Genomic DNA, 26735 nt, shown 5'->3' on the forward strand with positions numbered 1-26735 from the left:
ACATACCGAATAATAAAATAATGACACCTAATTAAATTTTACTATCACATAAATTATTTTTAGATATATCCGTGTCAGTGGTTGTTAACCGACTATTCGAACTCTTTGCAGAGTCCATCCTCAGGGTTGTCACGACTGTTTCGCTGCCGGTTAATAACCACTGATACGGATATATCTGAAAATCATCCACGTGATATTTCAACTCGTGAAAATTTCAAAAAATACATAAATTTGAGTACTCAAAAAAATATATTCGGCTGGTTAAAAATTAAATGAATATCCCAAACTATCCGGATAATTTTTAACTATTCTGATAGTTTTGGTTCTACGAATAATTGAAATATTATTTGATATCCGAAACTATCCGGATAGTTGATCAATTATCCGGATATCCGAAATTATCCGGATATCAAATAATCCGGATATCCGCAAAATCCGAATATTAGTCCCAACCCTAGTAAATATGCAGTAAACAGAGGGAAAATAAATTCTTTACAATACTATCCTTATTACTTTTTTTGTATGCAAACATCAACGAGGTTAATTATTCTTAAAAATTGTATAAGACAATGTTTGTAGTAGCTTAGAAGCTCTAACAAGTGTGTATTACTACTTACTAACACTTTTAAAAATATTATTCAAGTTCACCTTATATTAGATATACACGTCTTGTAAAGAAGACTTCCTCCACCTTCATATCAGAGGTTTTTGTATTTTTTCTTACTATCGTTAATCGTTATAAAATCAGGGCACAACATTGGTATGAAGTTGAAAATTATACATTTAATAAAAACGCACTGGATTTATTATTTATATATAATTATTTATTATTCTTTTGTCTAATAGATTACATTATACACATTAAACTAAATATGTTTAAATTAAATCATTCATAGAATACGGGTAACTTCGAAACAACGTTTTGCGCCATATGCCTTTTTCCATCAAGTCTAAATAAAAGACAGTCGAGTTACAGCTCGTAAAAAAACTAAACAATTGCAATTAGCTATCAAAAAAAAAAAAAAATTTTTTACAATTGTAATAAAAAATTTAATTATCGGTAAAATAATATTATTGCGTAATGAACACACCGGCTTTACTCATGTAACACATTTTTTTTCATCATATAAAAATTTACATTATTATTTTATAATTATATATATTATTATTAAGTTTACAAGATCCACAATTCTATATATATAAAAAAAAAAAAATAATAATATATATATATATATATATATATATATATACATATTTGTAATATTAATAATAATCGTACATTTAATGGATTTATTTAAGGTTGGCTATTCAGACATTTTTCATTAAAAGTAATAAAAAAACATAATGGATTGTACATAGTTTGTAAAATAATGAAGTATTTTGGAAATTGATTTGCGTGTGTAAGTGTGAATATAACATTGATAATTATTTTTATAGGAACTAACTGTATAAGTTATATATATATATATATATATATATATATTAATTAGTTTAATTATTATCTAGAATTAATATTCACCTAAATCCAACTTATTATGTTTGTTTTTATTTAAATACAATAAATATATCACAGTAAATACTGCATGCATGCAAAATAAAATGTGTTTAGAATAGTGCGGTTTAGATAACATGAATAAATTTCAATTAGTTACCATTGAGGAAAAGGGGGCATGGGATACAAAATGTATCTTTAATGCTAAAATAAAAAAATATAATAATAAAAATAAACACGATATGCGGATAGTATTTTTGCATTTTTAAAAATGGATGCACTGTTGTTTTACTATTTGTAATTAATAAAACGCTAAAAAAAAAATTAAATAAATACATGCGAATTAAATAAAGAAAAAGTTATAGGTCGAAAAATAAAAAAAAAAGTAATATTATTTCAGTTGGGAATTTTCAATATTGACAAGTCAACCGTCAGCTTAAAGGGAAAGACAAAAAAAAAAATTATAATAAACAAAAAAAAAAAATGGGAAAAAACAAATAAATTAAAGGCACAACCAATCAAAAAAAAAAAAAAAATTGAAAATAAATTATTACTCTAAAGCTAAGGGTTTACCGAGCACAGCCTATTCCTGGGCAAGGGGCAGTGTCACCAGCCGTTTGTTTTTAAATAAATTACTTAACCTTAAATTACTTTGTATAGTATATACGCTTTTCTTTTATTTCTCTAAGTTACAATTCATTTACAATTAAAATGTAATATCACAGACATATTTGCAGATCATTTTCGTTAAAACAAAATACTGCAACAATATTATAAACTAAAAACTGAAATATTGTAACAACACAGGTTTTAATTAAAAAGAGAAAAATAGTTACGTCGAAATTTTATTAAAAAAAAAAAAACAGTCACCGAATAACGGTTTTGTTAAGCGCATGTAGTCGTTGAAACGCCGTAGGTGAGGACACGCATTTCTTCAATGGCTTTACACCATTCTAATGCAAATCCTTCAGGATCTTCTAGGTAGTAAGTTCGGTTCGGCTGTAAACCATAAAAATACACACAATTAAAAAAAATCTGTCATCAATAGTATTTTGAAGATATTGATCGAGATAAAAACAAATTATTATTATTACTGTGTGGACGAAAAATATTCTGAAGTTCTTGGGTTCCACGCGTAGTTGTGGACTCCATGGTATTTCTCCTTTGAGGCTCATTGTAGTAGGATCAGCATAATATAGATGTGGACCCATAGTCAAACACAACATGCGTCTTCTAGCGAATAAACCCTAAACACAATAATTGATAATTAATTATTATTATATTATTAGTGTTTATACGTTTGAGTGGTGAGAACCAATGGGTATAAAACTTTTTTTTTTTTATAGTTTTATGTTAGAACAAACACAGATAGGACTTAATCACTAAAATTCAAAATCAGAATTTTTAAACGAGAAAAACCTGTCTTAGACGAACCCCGAATAAACAGGAAAACCGGTCAAGTCGGAATTTGTAGATGGGTCCCGCAATACGGCTTTGGACTTCTGAATAAGACGGAAAACTGCTCAATACGGAATTTTCTTTCGGTCCCGTGCGATTCCCCGTCTTAGACAGGTTTCACTGTATTAAAAAAAAAAAATGTCCGTAGAATCTTTTTCTGTTAGTTCTCACCACTACTTGATATAATAATACAAAACTATCATAGCTCGAACTATGTAAATTAAAAAAATCATTTGCTCAGCAATGCTACCTTTCGCTTGTCAACCAATCCTTGTTTGACGATTAGGTTGCCCTCGACTAAGTTGTGCCACTTGTTGTTGCACTTTTGTTGTTGCAGCTGATGTTGTTTCTCTTCTTCGCTCATCTGCAACACGCCCGCCCTCTTGCGAGGCCTGGGAGCGGGGGCCGGAGTGGTCGAGCTGCTCTGTCCGTCGAGGCCCAACAACCGGGTCAACTGTCTGTAGTCCAAACCCGGTTCGAGATGGTCGGGAACACGGTACTGGCTGCGCAGTTCCTGGCTCTCGCTGTTGCCCGGCAGGTACGGATAAATGGGCGGAGGGTTCATTTCGTGCAACTTGTCGAAATCCAAGTCTTGGTAAAAGTGATGGGAACGAATCGACGTGTACCGCTTGTCGTCCTTGGCGCCCAGACGCTCGTTGGGGTCGAGCACCAGCAGTTTCTGCACCAGGTCTTTGGCGTCCGCGTTGAACCCGTCGGGGAACTCGTAGTCCAGGCTGAGGATTTTCTTGAACAGCATGTACTCGCTCCTGAAAGCCACCAAATCACTAGTCGTTAAATAATTTAAGTAAAGAACGCGCAACACGGCGGCGGCGGCGGCGGCAGCGATTGTCTTACCTGGACCGGAACGGCGGCAGACCGGCGATCATCTGATAGATAATGCAGCCGAGGGCCCAAAGGTCCGAACTGCACGAGATACTCTTCTCCGTCAATAGTTCGGGGCTGACGTACTGAGCGGTGCCGACAAAGCTGTTGCTGCGCGGCCTCGGCTCGTCGTCGCTGATGACCGACGACTCGGTGGAAGTTATGTCGCTGTCGGCGGTGTCGGGCTGTTCGACTATTTTGGAACAACCGAAATCGGCCACCTTGATGTGCATGTTGTGGTCGAGCAGTATGTTCTCGGGCTTAAGGTCCCTGTGCATGATGTTCAAGTCGTGCAGGTGCTCCAGGGCCCGGAGGATTTCGCCCGAGTAGAAACGAGTGCAGGCCGCGTCGAACGACCCCACCTTGTTGATGTAGGGCAGCATGTCGCCGTTTTTAGCGTACGACATGACAAAGTACAGTCTTTCGGCGTCCTGGAAAGTGCAGTACAGTTTGACGAAAAAACTCGACCCGGAATTGCTGAGTATGTTCAAAGCGTCTTTCTCGCGACGCACTTGTTCGCGTTTCTTCTCTCTGATGATTTGATGTTTTTCGCATACTTTAACTGAAAACAAAAACGGTTAGATCTCGTTAGACATCGGTTTCAACGGCAATTTCATATGGGACAGGATTCACCGCCGAGGTCGAATAATTCGTTAAGTAATAGTGTGTAAACGCTTTGAATTAATCACAGTTAAATTATACACATACAACGCAAGTGTTTAGAATAACTGATCATGACGGATGGACCAAGTCCAATCGAAAACCGGGACTAGGGTCTAGGGGCGAGATGACGATATCGGCGCAAAATTATAACTATTTTCAGTTCAGTACTACTTTTGTTATAATTAAATTCTTAAACTCGATTAATTACAAAACGATTTTTTTTGAAAGGTCAAAGACACGACTAACTAGTCCGGCCAACGTCGTTTGGTACTACTCGGTCATTATTAAATATTATATACCTACGTATCTAAATGCAAAAATATCTACTTAACTCTTGGGTCTTAATGGGGAAGACAGCGATAAAAAAAAACATAATTTTTTTTGTGGTTTTTTTAACGCGTTTTCAAAACAATAATTATCCGTTTCAAGGGTAATGCACCACGTGTATCGGTGTACCCCAAAGAGTACACGGGTTATCCATGCGAGCTCGAAGAAGGTTGGCACGTGTAAAACGCTGCCGCGTGTATAATATAATATCTTATTATTTATGTATTGTAACATACAGTAATAATACTGCTAGAATATGTGATCGTCGTCGTCGTCAATAATAATAATAATAAAAACCGCCGTAACGGTTTTACGGGTCGTAAATAAAAATCGACTAAGCCCGCGTGTAAACCGGTGAACGAAGCACCCGAGGAAAGGAGAGGGCATAACTAGAGATAACAACAATGGCACAAAAATAATAGTAGGTACTTACTTGCATGTTCGCGATTTGTGTGTATGTCTTTGGCCAAATACACCTGTAAAGAAAACGTAACGATTTCATTAATGAAAAATACAAGCCTATTCAATATGAATATTTTAATAAAACAAGTTATCATCAAATGCTAAGAGTGATAATAGCGATCGCAATGATAATCGCGTTATGCATAGACGTTGACTGTGTAATATTTGTGTTTGTGCGCAAGTATGATACGTCGGTCACTGAACCGGTCTAAAAACAGTCACACTGGCGGTGCCCAAGGTCAATGAGTTTATACACACCGCGCGCGCCTATTGTATATATATATATTATTATGTGCGATATATACACGAGAGAGAGAGTCAAAGGTCTTTTCTGTATTTCGTATTATATAATACACTATTATTCACCGGTCCGATTAGAATTTCGCATACGCTATAATGTAGTGTCGGGTTTACCTGTGGTGCCGGCCGTCTTGTAAACAACGAGTTTCCCAGAAACCAGAAATTAATAATACAACAATAATATCCAACTACTCTTCGGCATATACCCGGTTCGGAATAAATAAATAATAATAATAATTATTATTATTATTATTATTATTATATTATTAATTACATCAACAAAAATCGGTTTTAACCTCGTACATACAAGCCAGGGGTCGGCCAGCAGTTAGATAAAACGCGTTTCGTCGGTCATTCAAACATAATAATAATAATAATAATAATAGTAATAACAATATTATTATTACTAGAATTACGTTTGCAGACGCGTGCGCGTCGAATAATTGTTTTATTTTTTATCGATTGTATAATATGATGGATTCTATCTATGATCGGCATTTATTGACCAAAAAAAAGGCATTTTGCAACTCGTGCACTTGTTTATTAGAAGACGTTGCGCGAAAACTCGGGATTTCAAGCTACTCGGATTTCGATAGTCTCGGTACATACTTAAGTTGGTAATTTCGGAGTGGTGAAACACCTACCGATTGGATGGCACACTAAACTGTGCGGGCACTAGCAAAGATGGGGGGGGATGGTTTTCGATAAAAAATCGTTTTATTTTAATTCTACCGATGTGTATACTCACGGTGGAATAGCTGCCCTCGCCGATGACTTTGCCGAAAATGTAGTCTGTCGGACTTCTTTTGGTGACCGGCATTATCATGTGTTCATTGGCGGCCACAACAGTCTGTTGGCCGTTGCTAGCGGGAGGTGACAACTGAGTCGGTGGCGGTGACCCGGACTGCATGGTCGGGGGCGGTGGCGGTGACATGACGATTTGCTGTGGTTGGTGTTGTGGATACGTAGTAGTTTTGGCCACTGCAACTGCTTTCTGCGGACAGACAAAAATCCAAAAAGACCGTTAAGGCGCGTGCGGAAAAACTACAACTTAAATGGTGTGTATATATATTTTTTTTTTTTTTTTTTTTATTGGTGTTCGATTATTATTAGTTGAGATTTTTGTCACGTCCGACCAGACGAGAGATGCGTTTGTTGAACGTGCCGGGGAAGAAATCGAACACCCGCGTGTGACCGGCCAGAGCTGTGAAATGGTGCACCGTCGGCGCCGGTTGACGTCATTTGGCTCGTCGCCCTATAATGCACACAAACACACACGTCTCTGAGATTCGGAGGCGGCGCTTACCGGCCGGAGAACGTCAAACGAGCAGCAGAACAAGACGATACGAGCGTTGGAAATAAATAAAGAAGAAAAAAAAGGTCAAATCCAAAGTCCGCGCGACTGGAACAGAGGACGAATGAACAGACTCATTCATTCGCTTTTGACCGTGGCTAAACCGCCGCGATATGATCTCCAATACCCTGCGGCGGACTTTGGGGTAGGTAGTATATAGCGCCGATCCGGTTTTGTTTTTCGACCACCGCGAGAGACTGTAAATTATTATAATGTTATAGTGCCGAACCGACAATAATAATTAACGACAAGTGACAACGACCGGTCTCGGCAAAAGAAATCAAAGGTCAGTGTGTCCGGCGACAGCGATGGCAATGACAAAAGTGCCGACTACGGCAAAACGTTAAGACAACGGTTCCGAGTAATCGAAACGACCGCCGCGGGGTTAGACGGTGTCATTTTTTATCTCGGATTAAAATTAATATTACACCTCCGGCAAAGATGAAAATACTAAATTGATTATTATTACACAAATCGTTACGGCATAATCTACTACACGGCTCGCAAAGCGTTAAAATATAATATATATATTTTACAAAAAAAATTTCTTGGACGACCGTCAATGATCATCGGCCCCGTGATTCGGCGATCGCAGACGGCACACGGTGCCAAAACTCGCGATTCCCGTCGTCCCCCTTAATAATAATAATAATAATAATAATAATAATAATGCAGTCGTCTCCATTTCAATTTAAGTACTATAATAGATTCCAACCCGAACCCCGCTAGCGCTGAAACAATTACAGAGCCGCACATCCAAATAGCGGTTAATGTGTAATTAAAACGACTAAATTATAGTACAGTCAGCAAAGTAACCAGTGATTATAATTAATGTCAGTTTAACGAGGCTACCGATCGATGATTACGATTTAATCACAACGACACTATATTATAATAACGTCCATTGACTATGTATACAAATAAAATAGACTCACGATTAACGAGTGGAGGAGCTCCACAAAAATTGAGATTTTTTTCGCCCATTTTATTGCAACAATTTAGAGATCAATACATATATATATATGTATAATTTTGTTAATTGAAGACGCACCTCCCACCTTCAGTTGTCTATCACGTACCCAACAACACTATCCGTTAACGTGTCGCATATTATAACATTGGCAGCGTTTAACCGGAAAACGTTTATGTTTGGCTTAACCGTGTCAGTGTGTCGCGTGGGCGGCGGCGGCGGCTGCGTTTTGTATCATGCGTACCGCCCGAGTGACGTAACGGCGAACGTGGGGCGGCGGTTGTGTACTGATGTACTATTATACATTTATACATATTCAAAACAAAAATATGTAAATGCGAACTGGCCACCGCTAGGGTAAAGAAGGCGCGACCGCCTTATGACGGTAAACATCCGAACCACCCTATTAGTTTTCCACGTTTTTTTTCGCTAACCGAACGCTACGGACTTCCGAAAATCACGGGAATAAATCAAAAATGCATTTGTAAATGAAAGCCCGGTTTGGCCCCTTTAAACAAGTAATACAAGACAATAATACATATCCCGACGTATACGGAGCAAAAATCGCATCTTAACTGTTTTTATCACGAAACGGGGCGAATTAGAATATACACAGAGCGTAAATGTGTATACATAATATACAAGCAAATAGAAAGGAATGTGTTGCTGCGACACAACAAGTCACAGACACGTTTTATTTAAGTTCCTAGAAGCGGCAGGATACGCTGACATGACCTTATCCTAGGGGATACGAATGAGTATTTTGGCACCATGACCTTCACACACATCACAAAGCGCGGCTGTACCCTGTGTATTTTGTTGCTGAACTTGACGGGCGCCCCCTTTCTTCGTTTCTATACAGGCCAACGTGTAAAATCAATATCGGGACAACATTGTGATGCGTTCAAACGACGAAATTCTTTAGGGAAACATTAAAATAATACACCGGCCTAGCAATTACAGTAGACGGGAATCCGCGAGTGTGTATTATTTTAGTTATTCAAAATAAATTGTTTACTCAAATATACTTTTTAAGCAAAATCTTTTATAAAAAAAAAACTGTGCCTCTAGCGTATAATCCAACGTCTGGCGCTGCCTTTTTTCTTTATTAAAAAAATAAATAAATAACCGACCCGACAGCAACCGCGCTGCTGTACACACAGTACACACACACAACTATAATATAATAATAATATATAATATTATACGTACAACAATATGTATAACAATATTATTTTCGCAGCAGTCTCGGCCAGACGACCTTACGGGCCGCCGACTCAAGAGTTTTTCAAAATAGTAATATATAAGCGTGCAAACTACTACTGCTCTCCTCTCTCTCTCTCTTATTAGTTATCAACATTATATAAATAAATACAAAAAGTAAAAAAAAACATGTGCAAATGTGACAATAAAAAAAAAACTGCCGGCGACGACCACGCCGCCGCCGGAGCGAAGATAATAAATATTTGTCAAATCTAATGTACAATTTGTGAAAAAAAAAAATTACAATATTATAATATCGCCTCGTATGTTGGGCGTTATCGGCGGCGTGATTTCATTCAAACATACAAACGGATACGTCCACCCATCGCGTTTTATTATTATTGTCATGACATTATTTTATTATTGTTATTGTTATTATTATTCATTAATTTATTTATTATACGCCGAGCATCCGAATTGCGTCATTCAAACAATCGCGCGTTATCCGTCGGTCGGATGCTCGATTACGACCTATGACGCAACCGTATCCTCTCTCGATAGAGACCGTACGCGCGCGGTGCATAGCTTCCAAATAATCGATTTTATTTCTTTATTAACGGGGATTTTGTGTTGTTTTTTTTTTTAATTTCCTCAAAAATATTTTTTACAACAATGTGATAAAAAACAAACAACGGCACGAATGTCTCCGTCGGACTGTTTTTCCGAAGCGCACGCGCCGCCGCCGCTGCGACCTTGCTAACGCCCAAGGCAGTCTCGTCGCCGCCGCCGCCACCGTTGTTATTGTCGTTGTTGTTGTTGTTGTTTTCCGTCGTTTATCGTCGCAAAACGAGGCCGACTTTCATGTTACGGCCGATATGGTAAAATAATTATGTATATATTATTTTATCGGCGGCGGCGGCGGCAATTGCAGACGCGAGATTTTTCACTTTACCCGAAAATCCGGCACAACAACAATATTGCATAAGATGAAATTAATAATAATATCATTATCAACAGTGTGACAACGCCCACTCACCGGTATAACCGAACGGTAATTTTATATTCTATTTTTTTTTTTTATTCATCATCACTGTACCGTCATCATAGGTACAGAGCACGACACTCTTGTACAAACACCTCCTCGACGGCGGCGGCGCGGTGGGTTCGACGCAGAGAACGTTGATCTGTTTTTCGGTCGCCCGCGCGTTTTATTCGTTATCACGCGTTAATGTGTTTTTTCCGCTTTTCCACGCGCGGCACATGGGTTCGTGTTGAAAAACAAGTTTTCGTACAATAACACCGGGTGCGTGCGTGCGTGTGTGCCCGCGTCGACTATATAGCTCCTCCAGTCAAGGACACCGCCGGAGAGCGCCTACCGGGTGTACGGTGTTGACGCCACCGGGCACACCCCCCTCCCAATCATACGCACACACGCAAACGCGGCGGGGCTGTTAACCCTGCAACACACGGTAGACGGCGGCGGCAACAACGGATGGCGCAAGGACAAGCGGCGGTGTGAACGGCCCTGCGAGGGCGACCGCGTGAGGGGGGAGGTCCTCCGGGGTCGACGACAAGTTCAATGCCATCTTCACGGACGCGCGCGCTGGTGTGCGAGTTCCTCGTAAAAGACGTCGTGTGCTCATAAAAAAAAAAACACACGTTACATTATTATTATTATTCTCATTATGGTTAGAGCCCGCGTATATTTTCCCTCCTTTTTTTTTTCTCTCAATAATAATTACAGGTTTTATTGGCGGCGGCAGTGATGATATTATTAAGGTAGCATTAGCAGTACACGTACACATTTATTTTTATACCATAACAACAATAGTAGTATTTGTAGGAGTAATAATAAATCGTATTGTTGTTGTACTGTATGCGTAAACAACAACGGTAATGATGACGATGTCGGCAGCCACGGCCTGCGGTTTTTCCCACACTAATATAAACGCCGTGTCCAACGCCGCGTCCGACGTTACATAAACCAAATTTCTCGTTCTTACAACAACTGCGACTTGTCGGTTTAATTTTGTTTTTTCAATCCCCCCCCCCCTAGGTGAAAGTGTGCGGCTTTACTACGCCGCCGCTCCAAGGTGAAAGCAGGTGTACACGATATCATTATGGGCTACACGCAGCAGCCGCCGCGACGAACACACCTGGTGTCTTCTCGCGATTCAAACAAAAAAAAAAAAAAAATACACAAATGGGATCTCTTAGGCCGCCAAGGGACGGCGGGGACGACGTCCTTATTGTCTAGACGCGGAAGGAGACGTAGCACCCGGCCTCGGTAATTTCGCTTCACGCCCTCCACCTGGCGCACGGACCGACCCCCTGAAGACCATTTACGTTAGCACGGTATCACGGTCAAATTGTGTACCGTCCGATATCAAAAAATAATGTGTTACACGACGTTACGTCGCCCGGGACCAAATAAGGGAGGGAAAAACTGAGCGCGGCAGCCGAAACGAGGGCATCAATTGCTGGTAAAAAATAAAAAAATAAACGGGAAAACCGTGGCAGCAATCGGAGGGCGTAAACAAGAGGGATATTTACCGTCTGCTGCGTCGGACGGTCGCATTCGATTGCTTCGGTATGTGGGTCATTGTCCAACAGTGTACACGCGCGCGCGCGCGCCCGTTCATCGGTTATTACACAACGGCGCGCATTCCTCACACGTTATCGTTGCACGGGGGGCTGCCACGCGACTCCTACAGCCGCAGCGCTAGTACTGCAACGCGGCGCGGTCGAGACGGTCCGTCAACGCAATACCTTGTAAACGATATTATGACATTCAACGGCGATCGACGATCACAGAAATGTAAATAATACTCGTGGTAACGCGTCGGCCACTTGCCGGTCGATTGTTGTAAATTATTGAATAAAATAATAATAATAATACGGTACCTAGTATCGAATTTACCAGGGGATGAGCGAAACGCGTCAGCGGTCCCCGCTTGACCGTAAACCACCACCACGACGACCAATACTGGGTGGTACAACAACACACGACACGAACCTATCGCCGTTGCCGACATTCCGGTTACAGCATCCGGTGTGCACGTCACCGGAATGACGTAATTCCGTCGGCGGCGACGGCAATAGATTACGCGGGCGCCACGCGCAAGCGCCTCCGCCGAGAGCGAAGGAGGGCCCGTTTTTTTCCCGCCCGCCAAAATATTCATATTTATTTACCTACTATGAAAATACGGCGAGCGCGGAAAATTCGTCTAGACCAACGGGTAGATTATTATAGAAAACCCGTCCGCCGGACGCCGAACACGCGTGTCGTCCGGGTTGCGATGAAGATCAAAACACGTTTATAATGTAACATTTTCAATCGTACCTTGGTGACGGATTTTTTTGAGATTTTCTCCTTGCGGCCGATGCGGAACACCCTGGCCAACGTTTGCGCAAACTGCACGGGACGCGAACGAACGATTACCGTGGTGGTCGATGTCTGTTTTTTCTGATACTTGGTATCCATTACGGGTGGACAACAACGTGTGTGAGCGCGCGCGACAAAACGGATCGTCAAGTGTCGCGACAGCGTCTTGACATCATACGGGTCGTCTCCGGGACTCTCGCGCGCGCTTTATAATATATAGTACGGACGACGCAAAACAAAACGCACGCACACGCCCGACAAGTGTCTACTGTAAACAAATAAATTTATTTGATAATGAAAAAAAAAGACGAAAACCCGCTACTCGACGTGTGGGAAAAAAATATATAATATATAATTATACTAAAATATTATTTCGAATACGAGCGGTTCTACTAAAAAAAAAAATATATAAATTTTCGAATGTTCGGCAAACTACGGTGAACCGTTGTCAACGAATACTGACTGTAGACTGCCGGTGGTCGCCACACTCCGGACTCGCGTCGTCTGACCGAGCTCAACGCACTCGGCGGCGGCGGCGGCGGTGGTATAGTCGGTGGTGGTGGTAGCAACGGCGGCGGTGGCGGCGTCGGCTCGGTAGGGGGATACGGTCCCCCACCGACGTCGCTGCAGCGTGGTGCGGTGTGTGTGTGTGTGTGTGTACTGTGTAGTCGCCGCCGCCGCCGCATTATTATTGTATTGAATACACCCGTTGTGGATCCTACCGAGTACCCGCCAAAACGGTTGTTCTCTTTTGTACGACACGCATTCCATTCTGCCGTTGCCGTACGGTTTTTTTTCTATTTGTGTATATATGGTTTTTTTTTGTATACTTCTTTTGCTCTCCGCGCGTTTACCCCTCTTCTTATTCTCCGTAATAATTATACGAAAAACGTTTTTCTTTTGCCCGTCTCCGCGCCGGTAAATTAATAACAATATCGTCAATCGATTATTATTATGGCCGTAGACCGCCACCGACGGCAGACGGCATTCGACAGGGGTAAAAGGCGCGCGACGGCGGGTTCGGTGACCTCGTTCCCGCGTTATTTTTTTATTATTATTATTATTATTATTATGATTCTTTGCGCGGAGGGAGACGTCGTGCACGTGGGCCGTCGCGGACCACGAAAACCCCGACGGTTCCGTACAGCCCGGTTAATAACAAATAATATTATTACCGTACCTATTTACTTATTATAACATAATGTATTTTTATCAATGAACGTGGGAAAAGGGAGCCGGTGCTCGCTGTAACAATAAAGAAATGGCTCGTTATCGTCAGATTTTATCGGTCCGCACGGAACGCCAGACGACAATGACGATGGCGTTAAAACAACAACAAAATAACGCCTCGTCGGTTCGGGACATTTGCACCGGAAATCCTTTCTGATATTTGCCGGGTACAGAAATCGTCATTGCACATCATACCGTGGGTTATCGGACGTGGTGTTGAAAATAGAAACTCTTAATGAGGTTCCCATTGTGTCGAGATAAATTTAGAACCGTCACGGTCCGGACCGTCGTACCCTGTCGGCTGCCCCGTGCACCGTCGACGATCTTGAGTACATCACTTAAAGAACAACGTCGCCCGATCGATCGAAACTCTTGTGCCCTTGCACAGAGATCCGTGTCGGAGTGGCCGGCAACGAAATCCTTACTGTTGACACGTTCAACACGACTGCCGACAGTAAATCGAATCAAATCTTCGACACGTCGTTGTCAAACTAAAGCCATTGATAAAACTACCAACATACGGTGCACTATAATATTATAAATGTTATACTAGGTTGTAAGAGTCGTGAAAAATACTGTTAATTTGTTGCGCTTAAAAATAAAATTCCTAGTCAAATGCGTATTTCGGGTGACATAATAAATGCTCTTGGCATCGATACTTTTCAAGTCGACCCTGCGTTAAAAATAAAATAACACGGATATCATCGCATATTTGTATAGACTACGAAATCTATGTAAACACCACAACCTGGTGGTCGGGCGGCCAACCACGGTTGTCCATTATGATAATAAGAATGGGAAAAATACAGTGAGCGTACCTACGCGATGATTCATGGGCAAACCGAAGGTCGCGCGAGTATAGTGACTTGTTGATTAAGATTTGACACGACAGAATAATGCGCGATGACCTTACCATAATATTAAACCGCCAAAATTCCAAACCAGCAACGTAGAACGTACATGGCGATGGAGGTGACGTTTCCGGGTGAACACGCACCGCCAGGTCAACAAACCCGAAAGTACACAAATAACAAGATAACCTGACGGCAGAAGACATTACACGTTCGTGTGCCTCTACTGCGCTGCCCGCTGCCGTTAATAGTCCAGTGCGTTGACTGTACGAGCCTCAGTTTACAAAACCGTATATTATTGCGCACGGGCCACAACAGCTAACGACTTACGTACGTAAAATTAAAACCGCTTAGCCGTCCAAAGCCCAGAGTCCTACTGGACGGCAAGCGTTTTCGTGCCGCTCCCGCACTTACGGAGTCACACGAAAACTAACCAAACACTACAATATAGTACTTATAAGTCAGCTTGCCTGCACGGTGAAGTTGGCAAAAAGCCGATGATGTTGACTGCCCACGCGGGAGAAAAAAACGCGATTTTCGGTACTACTCGTCGTATATATTTGTCTCTATAACTTGCGCGCGATATAGGTTTACTTTTACAACGATTTCACTTTTTGATTTTTCTTGGACCAGGCACTACTGCCCACACACTCGCGCACGCGGAGACGACCGTGGACGTGTGCAGAGCACTATGTTACACCGGTAGTACAACAATACTGCTAGTATAGAGAATACCTTCTGTGTGATCGTGTGTGTGTGTGTGTGTGTATGTGTGACTCACACACTCACGTAGAATGCCGCGTCTATTGACCTCGTCAGCCACCATAGCCGACGACGGCGGCGGCGCCTACAAACAAAAAAAAAAAAAATTTATTATTATAATCCCGCGTGTTTGCGCACCGGCCAGACGGACAGCCTCGCCACAGACTCCCCATTGTTGCGCTCTACCTCGTCCCCTCGTCGTCGTCGTCCGCGGCCCGCGCACTGCAACCGCGAGCCGCCGCCGCCGTGTGTCCGACTTTCTACGCACGCGAAGAATTTACGCTCTTATAACACTGCGGAATGTGCGCAATAGATGCGGCGGTGCCGGGAGAAAGACAAGTACCGCGACCGGTGTACGCCGCCGACGGACTTGGTGAATGAAACATTCTCGAGCCGCGTAAAGGGCACCAGACGGATGCGGCAAAATCCGTATTTATCTACCGCGAGCCGTTACAATGCATGTATGTGTGTGTTATACGAGTGCCGCCGCTGGTGTGGTGTGGTGGAGAGGGGCAAACCCGGGGGTCGTCGTACTCTTTTGGGCCGGTGCATATATGAGGAACACGACCGTCGCCGGCGTCTTGCCGTCGTTTCAATGTACATATATATATAAATACAAGTCACGACATACCGCAAGAAGGGCCCTCGCGTCCGGTGTACGCAGTGCGGCGGCGACTGTGAATTTTCCCCTCCGATTCGGCGTCGGTACTTTTGTGTTCTTTTTTGGCACATCTCGCCGCCATGATCGACCCCCATCGCCGCGGCCCGTTCTGTACCTTCGGGGCATGAGCCAACTCTTCTTGTAAATTATTATTATGCTCCCGATACCCAAAAGCGAGTATCAAACAACCGCCGCGCCAGACACGTAATTGCATACGTCGTCGTCGTGACGTACAATACTTTTTCCATATAATGTAACAACAATGTGTGCGGTTTTACACGATACTTTCGTCTTCATCTGTGCACCCTCTGACGGGCGTTACCGTTAGGATAAGTATTAAGACGCAGTACCTCGCTCGCAACAGCTGCAGTGCCGCCGACGCACAATTGGTCACCACCGTTTTATCGTACTGGTATAATACCGTTCAATGGTTATTATAACGTTGAAGTCGAGCCAAACATAATGTATATTATGTGCTTTTTCTCTCTCTCAAATTATTTGCAATTTTTTAATGCGGCTTTCTCCAAATTGGAATAATTTGCAATGCAAATTATACATTTGTGTTTTTTATAGTTCGTTCGAATTCAGAGTTGGCACTCGGCAAAACCGTTTAACTCGAATGGTCTGATACATACACGTCTTGTGGTAACTATTTATTGCGGTTAGCGTAACCCGTTATTAACTAAACTCCTTATCATAGGCAGCCTCTAGTCTCGAATAACAATATATTAAGTCAACGTTAACTGATATGGAATAAAAATAAAAATTCCAATTACTTTTACTTATGTCTGCTAGTACGAACAAACGATGTGATTTTTTCAAAAACAGAATAATCAACAATAATTATTGGCAATCGAGTGTAGCCTACGAGTCTACGGAACTGGCGAGATTCATTGATTGTTATCCTTATTGCTAGACAAGAGAATTGAGTATACACAACTCAAGTCGCTTGTAATAATTACTGTGTTTACAATAAAATAAAATAAAAACGTAATCTACAATAAAATTACACTATTAACAGTGTCGTTGCAAGAGTCGAGTGGGCCCGGATTGACGTGATGCGTCAATGGCGGTATTCCTTAAGTGGATGTTTTGACAAAAAAGCGTCAGTGTCTAGTCAGTGGAGACATGCGGTTACACCGTGCGATAGAGGAAGATCAAGATTTCCAAAGAAGGTGATTCGTGACACGGCCAATAGTAATAATTTCGACAAAACAAAATATGCAGTACTGATATCAGTAGAAAATATGCGGACAATTATAATAACACCGTAGTTATGTTTTATAACTGTAGTTATCGTATTTATGTTTTTATTATTTATTTTTCGGCTTCTGCTATTCATTATTGCTACTACTATATACTGTGTTATTGTTAACGCGAACGGATACATATAGTTGTTGTTTTGCCTAGAAATCAAAAGCGTACGCGTGCCTGTTGTTGTTGTATACATTATAATAACATTGCAACATTTTCACAACATGATAAATATATAAATATATATATATATATATATATATATATATATATATATATATATATATATATTCGGTTGTTGTCGATAAAACAATGGTCCATCTGGATTAATTTCGTTTTGTTCTTTGGTAAATTTCTGTGAAAATCATTTACAACCCCTTAAAACAGATTGCTAAACAAACTACACCAACAACAAAATATCGAGTTTTTTTGTTAGACACTAAAAAACAACGTGGAAATTAATTTAGCTTACAACATACATTTTTTTTATGATTACTTATTAACGCTAAACAAGTTTGGGTCGATGTTTGGCAACCCCTGCGCCTTCTTTCTCAGGCGAAAAACGTTAATTTCTATCCAAGTCCAACGAGAAAATACTCAACCGGCATAACAACAGAACCGCCAACGACAACAACAATATGATAATAATTAACAGTGTCTACTCGCAATGTATTTGTGTAAATTATTTTTATAATTTTAACCCGTTAAAAGCGAAAAAGTAAACAACGCCATTGTGAAAATGATATTGTCGCTTGTTTTGATAAGTGTTGTCGTTATTATTTTACACGCAGAGTATTGACAATGAAACTCGGTGTTTGTTGTTGTAGCCTTTTTTGCACGTTTTTTTTTTTGTCCATCTGTTTGTTGGCAGAGCCATTAACGCAAGGCCGAAAGTTATTTTATCAATCGTGTTTCGTATTCGACCGTTTCGTTCGCAATCATAAATCACAATATTATATATTAGGATTGTCGACTTTAAATTACAATCAAAATAAAAAGTTGGGTTTGCAGAGCTTTATCCGTGCATAGTCTCCAGAAATCTATTAGCACTCGTGTGAATAAAACAACACAACGATACCTACTTCCATACTAGAACCAAGCGGTTGAAATTAAAACCTGGCCGTCATTGGTTTGAAGGTTGCATGGACGATTGCACGCGAAATTGTTTTGCTTACATGCATTTCAGGGTTAATCCGTGGATGTAATTATAATTTTATATTTTTGCACACGTTAGAGTAATTATTTCCTTTAGAAAAATTGAATATTTATGTCAACTTTTTTTGAAAAATTCAATATCCCAATCACTAAAGGTAAACATTATTATCTGGCCATCGCGGATACACCAATAAATATCATACCAAAACCCAATACTGCTCAAGGTCTAAAATATACAATATCAAACATTATTAATAAAAAAATGTACGAATCGCTGTTCAAAAATTTCATTGACAATTGATACAAAAAGTATAAAAAAAAGAAGTGACGACGGAAAGTTTTAAAATCCTCCGCTACGGATCAACTAATTTTTAATATTTTATTCTTGAAGTAGACTTTTTCAACACAAATATAGTAACCATAATTTCACGATGATTTGTTCTATCTTTTCAATAAGTTTATTGCCATCGATTTTTATTTTTTTTTTAAAGACAGTCAACATATCAAATTTACTTACTACACAAAAATATTATGCCTGGTCGATAAACGTGTTTGAATAATTATTTCTCAAGTTAAAACATTTTTAGAATTTAAACTGATGGAAAGATTAAGATTTAAATAATATATTTTTTTAAATTAAATATTGACTAGTTGTTATTTTTACTAGCAAAATGTTGTATTAATAAAATCAAAATTCAAAACAATATAATTCAGCGAACACTTCTGGAAAATCCTAATTTTGTAGTTGTGACGAAGAAACTCTGATTTTACATAACAGCCGCAACTATCAAAGTACTAAATAATAAAAACAAATATTATGCTCTTGAAAGTGTATTATTAGGTTATGAATAGTTTTAATGTTGTTTCTTGGAAATCGTTTTTGAATAAACCGAAGTTGTTTTAAATACCAAAACAAATATCACATAAAAAAGCACGACGTGTCAGGTGATATCACAATACGAATTTAAATGTATACGAATCAAAGCCCTAACCTCAAATATTCGTTTGTTGTTTGCTAATTGAACTCTCTATAGAATTTTGCGGACATTAAAAAAATCAATTGGACTCGAGACTGAAAATTACCATTAGTAGCTTCCTCGGTACTACTAACATAACGCTTCACCGAACTGCCGTGACCCAATAAAGTGGATTATATGAAGTCGTATACACTTAACTCACTGTGCACGCTGTAAGAATGCCGCGTATTAAATATCTCGGTAGGTATGCCGCGATACATAATATATGTTTATATAATCTATGCTAAGCAATACGTGTGTATAGATACTGTATACACGGAGGACAGTGGTAAGTAACGGGTTATACATAACATAACGTATATACATAGCTTATGGAGGTTTTTTTTACCTACGACTGGAATGCCGACCACAGGGAAATACCATGACACACTTGAAACGCCACCATCGATGCAAACATATACACAAACACACAGACATGCAATAAAACTCCCACTTGTTATGTACTGCAGATATCGCCGTCGCGATTTGTGAAGTTAAACTCATTGCGTTCCTCCTCCCCGTACATGTATATGCACAATGTCGAATGACGCACTCGTTTAAGTACAACGTCGAAACGTTAAAAATTCAAAAAAAACCATCAACAAGCGCACCCCTTAGACCATAGACATAGTGCCGCAACTACAGGAGTAGGGGCCCGTGTGCGAAACTTATGTTGGGCCCCTTCAAAGATACATTTTTACGCAAACCTTACAATCTGCAAGTTTCAACATATTTAAGATTTTAATTTATGTTTGACCTAAATTACATAACTATTAACTATGTATAAAAACTGTGTGAATTATAAACCGTTATTGTCGTAGTATATAAAACTCTATATATTTATAATATTTGTAATGTATATATTATATACCTACTCAATACTCATCATCCTATAATTATATTACAACCTCATTAGTCATCTTTTCTACATTTTGAAAAATGTAACTTTCTTTATAAGACATAATAATTAATAAATATTAAAATTGTTTAAATAAAATTAAATATTAGATACAACCAGTTTTAAGAATAACATATTTAAGTAATGTACAACTTTTCACAATATAATATAAAATAATTACAAGACAATATATTGCAAAATTTAACAAAAGACAAATTTAATGTAAAAAATTAATTTTTCTGGCTTTTGCGTTAGCAAAAACATTTATTATGTTGTCAATAGTAGTTTGGAGCCTTTCAATATTTAATAAAGCCAAGTACTGTTTTGTGACATGGTATTACGAAGATAATTTTTTATTAATTTTAGTTTTGAAAATGACCTCTCAGCAGAGGCAGAAGTAACCGGTATAGTAATAATTATCATTGTAGCTGTAAATACATCAGGAAAAACAGTTGATACATTTTCATTCATAATAAATATTGATAAATCTTTTATAGTCATTTTTTTAAGGTCAGTTATACTATATTTTGACACAAACAAATTTCGAAGACTCACTATTTGACGTGTAATGTCACTACTAATATCATCATGGTACTTTGTTATAAAATCATATGTAGACTTAGTTAAAAGTTCTTCTATCATTGAAATCATATTAAAGGGTATTAAAAAGCTGAAATAATCACATAAAGTATTCAATCCAGCAAATCTAAATTTAAGTTGTGATAATATAGTATCAATAATAGGATAAAAAACAGTATATGATAGACATAAGATATTAGGAAAACCGTACACGGAAACCGATCGAATGGTTAAATAATTGTTGAAAAAAAATAAAGACAATAATGCATTATGAACGCGCTGCTGGCCGTTGCGTTTGACATTGCATCAAGGCAAAAATCATTGAGCACGGTCGACATCATTAGTATGACATCATTGTCAAAAACTTAACCGTACTGGACGACCGGTCGTCGAAAACAATCCTTGAAGCGGTTTTGGAATACATTGGCCACTGCGCGGCGTTTTATTCATAGCAATAATGGTGGTTATAACATAACATTTACTATTATGCGGTAGGAAAATATCAAATATCGGCTTGTCGGCGGCCGAAGGGAATCTCTGCCATCTGTAGGAGAATGAAAATTGAATTTTCATAGACCACTACCGAACGAAAATTAAACCTTGTTTATTATGTACAAAAACACTGAAATTAACACACACACACACACACTTTAGAGTGCACGCTCGAAGTATAATTGTTTTGTTTTGTACTTGAACGTCAATCGCAAAAACGAGAAACAAAAACAATAACAACAAATAACAAAATAACCGATGATTATAATGTTTCCATCTCCTCTTATATTTGCTGCGACATGATGTAGCTCAGTATTATGATAATGATACATATATAAAAATGTATATTAACAACTCAAATGTAAACATGAACAAGGGGACAAAACAACAGCACACGCTTAACAACAGACATTTTAAAAATAATAATATTATTATTATTATTATTTTAATAATCGACTGACGCGTATAATAGAAACGATATTATCTAATTAATGTTCTCTAATAATATTAAATGCATATTATTTAATTACTATAACCAGCCTAGACAAAGAAAGGTTGTGCGTCTCTCGTGTGTGGTGTGATGTGATACAACATAATAGCAACTATGTATACTAATAATATGAATATGGTACACATTATATGCATACGGTTAGGCCTATATTAAAACGATAATTTAATTGTAATCTAAAAATGTTACCCAACGTTTTTAGCAACGTGACTCATCGCGCATCATGCAATAAAAACAATATGTACAATTTTGGAGATCATAATAATAATAGTGTTAAGTATTAACTAATGAGTAATAACCTTCTTATCGTGTTATCTAGCCGTCGGTTGACAAACAAAGACGTAATGAAAAAAAATAATGCGCTTTTTTCTACTGATAATAAATAAATAAATTTAACGCTATAGTCTTCACGCCACTGCTAAGCTTACGACTAAGGTACTACCCTGTATTCTGGGGTTTGAGGAGGTGTAGACATAACATTATATTTAATAAAAAAAAATATATATAAAATGGTATACCTAGGTGTCAAGTCAAAATTTCATTATGGTGGTACTGGAGCAATCCACCTTCCCTAGATTACTGATTAACAACTTTTGGCGGGGTTTTGTCCTCGTGATTATTTATCTTCAAACAAACAACAATAACCAAACATATTAAAAAAAACAAAACGTTATACCTTTTTTTTATACTCCAAATTGGTCGTAAGAAAGTACCTAGTAGATACCAGGTACTTTCTAGGTAAGTAGTAGCTGATTTTAAACAATTAGTAAACTAGACATTTGTGTAAGTTATACATTAAAACGGATATGAAATACCACAACCGAATCAAAAGCACTTATAAGTGATTGTACATTATATCATAGCTACAAGCATAGAAATCAATGCAGCAACGTACATCCTACAGCATTTTGTGTAGGTACATGTGCAATATTACCTAAAATACATACACTATTAAAATATCAGTATTCAGTTACAATAGCAGCACAATATATAATTTTAGCGCCGTTAAACGAGATTCAGAACATGTATTTTTCGCCGGTCGTTTTGCTATATACAACCCAACATTGACGAAAATTATATTAAAAAATGTTTAAGTAACAAGTATATTATTGTCGTTAAATTTGGTAATATACAGACCCCGGTCGGCGATATTGAACTGGCAGACGTGTCGATTATGTACGTGGTCGCGATTCGAACAATGCGATTGCGTTCCAAGGCGAAGACAGACGAACGCACGCGGCAAAACGTATTAGCAATAAAAATAGTAATGATTATACATCTCAATGTCAATAGGCATCGAAAATCGAAAGAAAGATTACACGACGCAAAAAACCTATTACCATCATAATATAGTATTATTATAAAAATTATTATATGTAAATTACATGTATATTATTTTGTTAATTGGCCAATACAATAGTTACAGTATAGTATAATATTATTGTTTCTATTCTCCATGAGTTTGGATAAAATCACTTTCAAGTACAACGCATTGATGCGAAACTGTAGATGGTAAAAACTATAACCATGTTATTTTAAAGAAAATCAAATGTGTTTGGAATCTTTGAATTGTTAAAATTTCCTCAATAACAATTAATTTGATTATAGGTTTTTTGAACTTTAAGTATAATATTTAGACCCAGTTCTTAAACTACCCCAAAAAATCAAAATAAAGAAAAAGTTTCAACCCATCGGGTTATACCTAAGAAATATCATATTTAAATAATTCTTTGATTTTTATTGATTTAAACCAAATTTAATAACTTGAACGGTACACGAGAATAATCCACTGAACATTATGGCAGGTGCGTTACATTAGCCTCTCTAAAATGTATTTAAAACAAATTTAGCCTCTCCCCTCCCCCTGTTTTAAAAACGCTTTTCTCGAGTAAGGCCCTTACTCCCCAACTGTTAGTGACGATGTACCGTGTACAAATTCTGAATTCGGTATTACAAATTTACACAGTGGATGGGCTAAACGTTTTCAAAAAAATGCATTTTAGTGGGGCTAATGTAACGAACCTCATTTAAGGCGATCACGCAGATTTGACCGTTCTCCGTCGGTACTTTTTAAAGTAAATGTTAAAACGGTTAAAGTCTCCTTGCAATCCAGCCTTGTTCCTTGTAAGTTGGTCGCAACTATGAACGCACGCAGAATAGAGCGCGGCGAGGGAGGGGGTAACAAATTACTTCTTAATCAATGTCTTAACGTCTTGTGATCAACAAAAATCACCGAATATAATAACAATAATATATTTTGCTAGTGTGTGAGTACATCGGCGGTCCCTTGTAATAACCAACAACACCGTTTAAAGCGAAAATGTATGTAGGAACCCGCCCGCCCACCCACCCGTTTGCCGTCACGTCTGCAGATGGAATCGTAAAAATATGTTTTTTTTATTTGGTGTTTTTTTGTTTATATGTACATTTTTACTATACCGCCTAAGAGTCGCCCGTGTAAAACAACGTTGTCGTAGGTCACGCGAAAATGACGCCGTTGTGGTCTATATACAGTGCGGTTGAAATGAAACACACACTAGCCACGCTGCGGCAACTCGATGCAATTGTGCACGCCAATCGCAGCCGTATCCAGTATTATAATATGCGTTATGTGTATGTAATAACAATAATTATAATATTTTATACAAGTACCGTTATTATGGACGTTTACGATTAAAACACAAAATAAATTACGTCGGCAGTATTTGTAAGTATTTTTTTTTACCGTTTACACGCCGTTATTCGTTAATCGTAAACTTTTCTACAACACAATATATTGGTAGGTAATAAGCCCGCTCGGTAAAATCACCTCACACGTGTAAGAAAAAAACAACCAACGCTATTGTCGCCAATAAATCATCTTGCGCCTATAATCGAATAACGCTTATTCTAGGAACAATACAAGTGCGCATTTCTTGAGGAGTATTTAACGAATTTGAATAATTCTAATGCATTTGTTCAAATACTGTTTAAATATATATATATATGTATACTTTAGGAGACTAACTCATCAAACTATGAGTACGTTTTAGCATCACAATAATTCAACCACCGATGATGCTTTTGAATATCACACGAGATGCACTCGCGCGACACTCGACAACCGCCTATCGTCAAGAAGGTATTGTTAAGTCTGAACACATAACATTATGTTAATCTATGGTAATCGGGTGGTTAAATGCTTAACAATGCTCGGTGAAACAAACGTTTCAAAAGTACCGTTTTGTACCGGTACCACTAACAATGGAATAGATTTGGTCAAATAGAAATATTACACTGTTATACTGTACATTTTGTTAGAAAAACGTCCAGAGTAATCACCGGCTATGTAAAATCTTAATCGTATGTTGGTATATACGTTGTGATTTTTATAAATGAGATATGTGCGTGAGTGTATTCTGCGGTATTTTTGTTTCCATATTTGCTCTCAGTTGCATTATAAGTTTTTGTGGCCAGGTATCCAAATAAAACGTACACTACATCCCATATTTTATGTTTCGTTTGTTTTTTCTTTTATTATTTTAATTTTAAGTCTGTTGGTGGGTTTTAGTGTTTGCTAAGATTTTCAATGTACTTAGCGAGTCGATAAGAATAGTGTTGTTTCTGTATATTTTACTGTTACTGTAAATATTTTCTAAAACTTTGATCAGTGATTTATTATATGAGTTTATGTTGTTCTTATGGATGATTGTTAGGCCGACTCCTCTCACAGATCTGATAGCATCTGTGTAAAAGAAGTTGCTATTTTGTTGTTGCAGAAATTCATTTGAATGGTTTTTAATAAACTATCGAGTTTGTACTTTTTTTTTGTTTAGTTGAGTCAATTCAATATTTATATTTATTTTTCTATCCCACGAAGAAAAGTTAATGGTTTTATATTAATTACTGTATTGAATATAAGGTTTTCCTACATGTATAAGGCTTTATATATGAAATGGCTTTTAATATCTATATTTTCTGTGTTTGTTTGCTGGATTATCTTTATTCCTTATGGCTCGGTTCGCATAAACCAATGACTGTTCTTAACTTTGGGGAGGGCTTCTTCTGATAAATGTATTATGCTTTGATATTATGTCAATATGATTAAAATCGATAACCAATATTACACATTATTATTCCTTAGGCATTAACGATTTTTAACAATTTCAAGTCATAGATAAAAAACGCTTAGGAAATGTCATCAATCGGTAAAATCATTGTTTTTTTTTTTTGTTTAACACTGGTATGCAACAAGGGCTGATCAAGTGGGCAAATGTCAGTTGGCCCTTGCACGTAGTCGCTACACATAACACAGCTATAGCAAGTATAGGATACAGTTATAATAGAACTGCTGTCTGCAACACGCATGTTATACATATATGTATATATCGTCCCGAATAACCTAAAATACCGCCGAGTTCCCTCCAAATATATATATATATACACACCGCACTTGTGACAATAATAAAAACAACAACAACGAGAAACGAAGACCTGCAATGAAGGTGACGTCTCCGCCGGGCTCTCCTAACCCCACCCCACCCCCACCCCCTCATCCCTTCCCGCCGACCAATTATTATATATTTTTCTGTCTCGGGCTCGACGATGGGGAACCGGACGCGGGGCCAGGCGTATACACCGAACGCGTATATTGATTTTCTCCAGCCGCCTCCGGGGGTGTGTCTGGGATAGCACACAGAACTGACCCGGGTGCGACCGCGCCCTTTTCACCCTTCGGCGCACAGAGTAGAGTTTTGGCGGCAAACACACGGCCTCGTGGAGAAGAGCAGTAGAGAATCCGTATACATTGCCGCCACAGACCGGGTGGTACAACACGCCGTCGGGGCAAACGTG

General features: G+C 38.6%; 1 protein-coding gene across 5 annotated transcripts in view; it reads right to left on the reverse strand.

The window, feature by feature from the left end:
* Nucleotides 1–1508: 1508 nt before the first annotated feature.
* LOC126847387 (3-phosphoinositide-dependent protein kinase 1) overlaps nucleotides 1509–26735 on the reverse strand; it is a 148420-nt gene continuing 123193 nt past the window's right edge. The window contains exons 1-7 of one of the 5 annotated variants that reach the window (XM_050587567.1): nucleotides 15048–15287; nucleotides 6333–6578; nucleotides 5256–5298; nucleotides 3806–4394; nucleotides 3201–3735; nucleotides 2587–2739; nucleotides 1509–2491 (exon numbers count right to left, since the gene is read on the reverse strand). In XM_050587567.1, coding sequence (XP_050443524.1) covers nucleotides 2378–2491; nucleotides 2587–2739; nucleotides 3201–3735; nucleotides 3806–4394; nucleotides 5256–5298; nucleotides 6333–6518 — 1620 coding nt within the window. In that variant the 5' untranslated portion in view covers nucleotides 6519–6578; nucleotides 15048–15287 and the 3' untranslated portion in view covers nucleotides 1509–2377. Of the gene's footprint in view, nucleotides 2492–2586; nucleotides 2740–2926; nucleotides 3071–3200; nucleotides 3736–3805; nucleotides 4395–5255; nucleotides 5299–6332; nucleotides 6579–12454; nucleotides 12986–15047; nucleotides 15288–26735 lie in introns of those variants that run through there. The other 4 variants (XM_050587564.1, XM_050587565.1, XR_007687061.1 and 1 more) reach the window with 4 other exon arrangements.

The sequence above is a fragment of the Adelges cooleyi genome, unplaced genomic scaffold (genome assembly GCF_023614345.1).
Source record: "Adelges cooleyi isolate 19-005CV unplaced genomic scaffold, UGA_ACOO_1.1 ACOO_flye_CR_arks_rails_tigmint_CR_PRNA_108, whole genome shotgun sequence".
NCBI classification, from domain to species: Eukaryota; Metazoa; Arthropoda; class Insecta; order Hemiptera; family Adelgidae; genus Adelges; species Adelges cooleyi.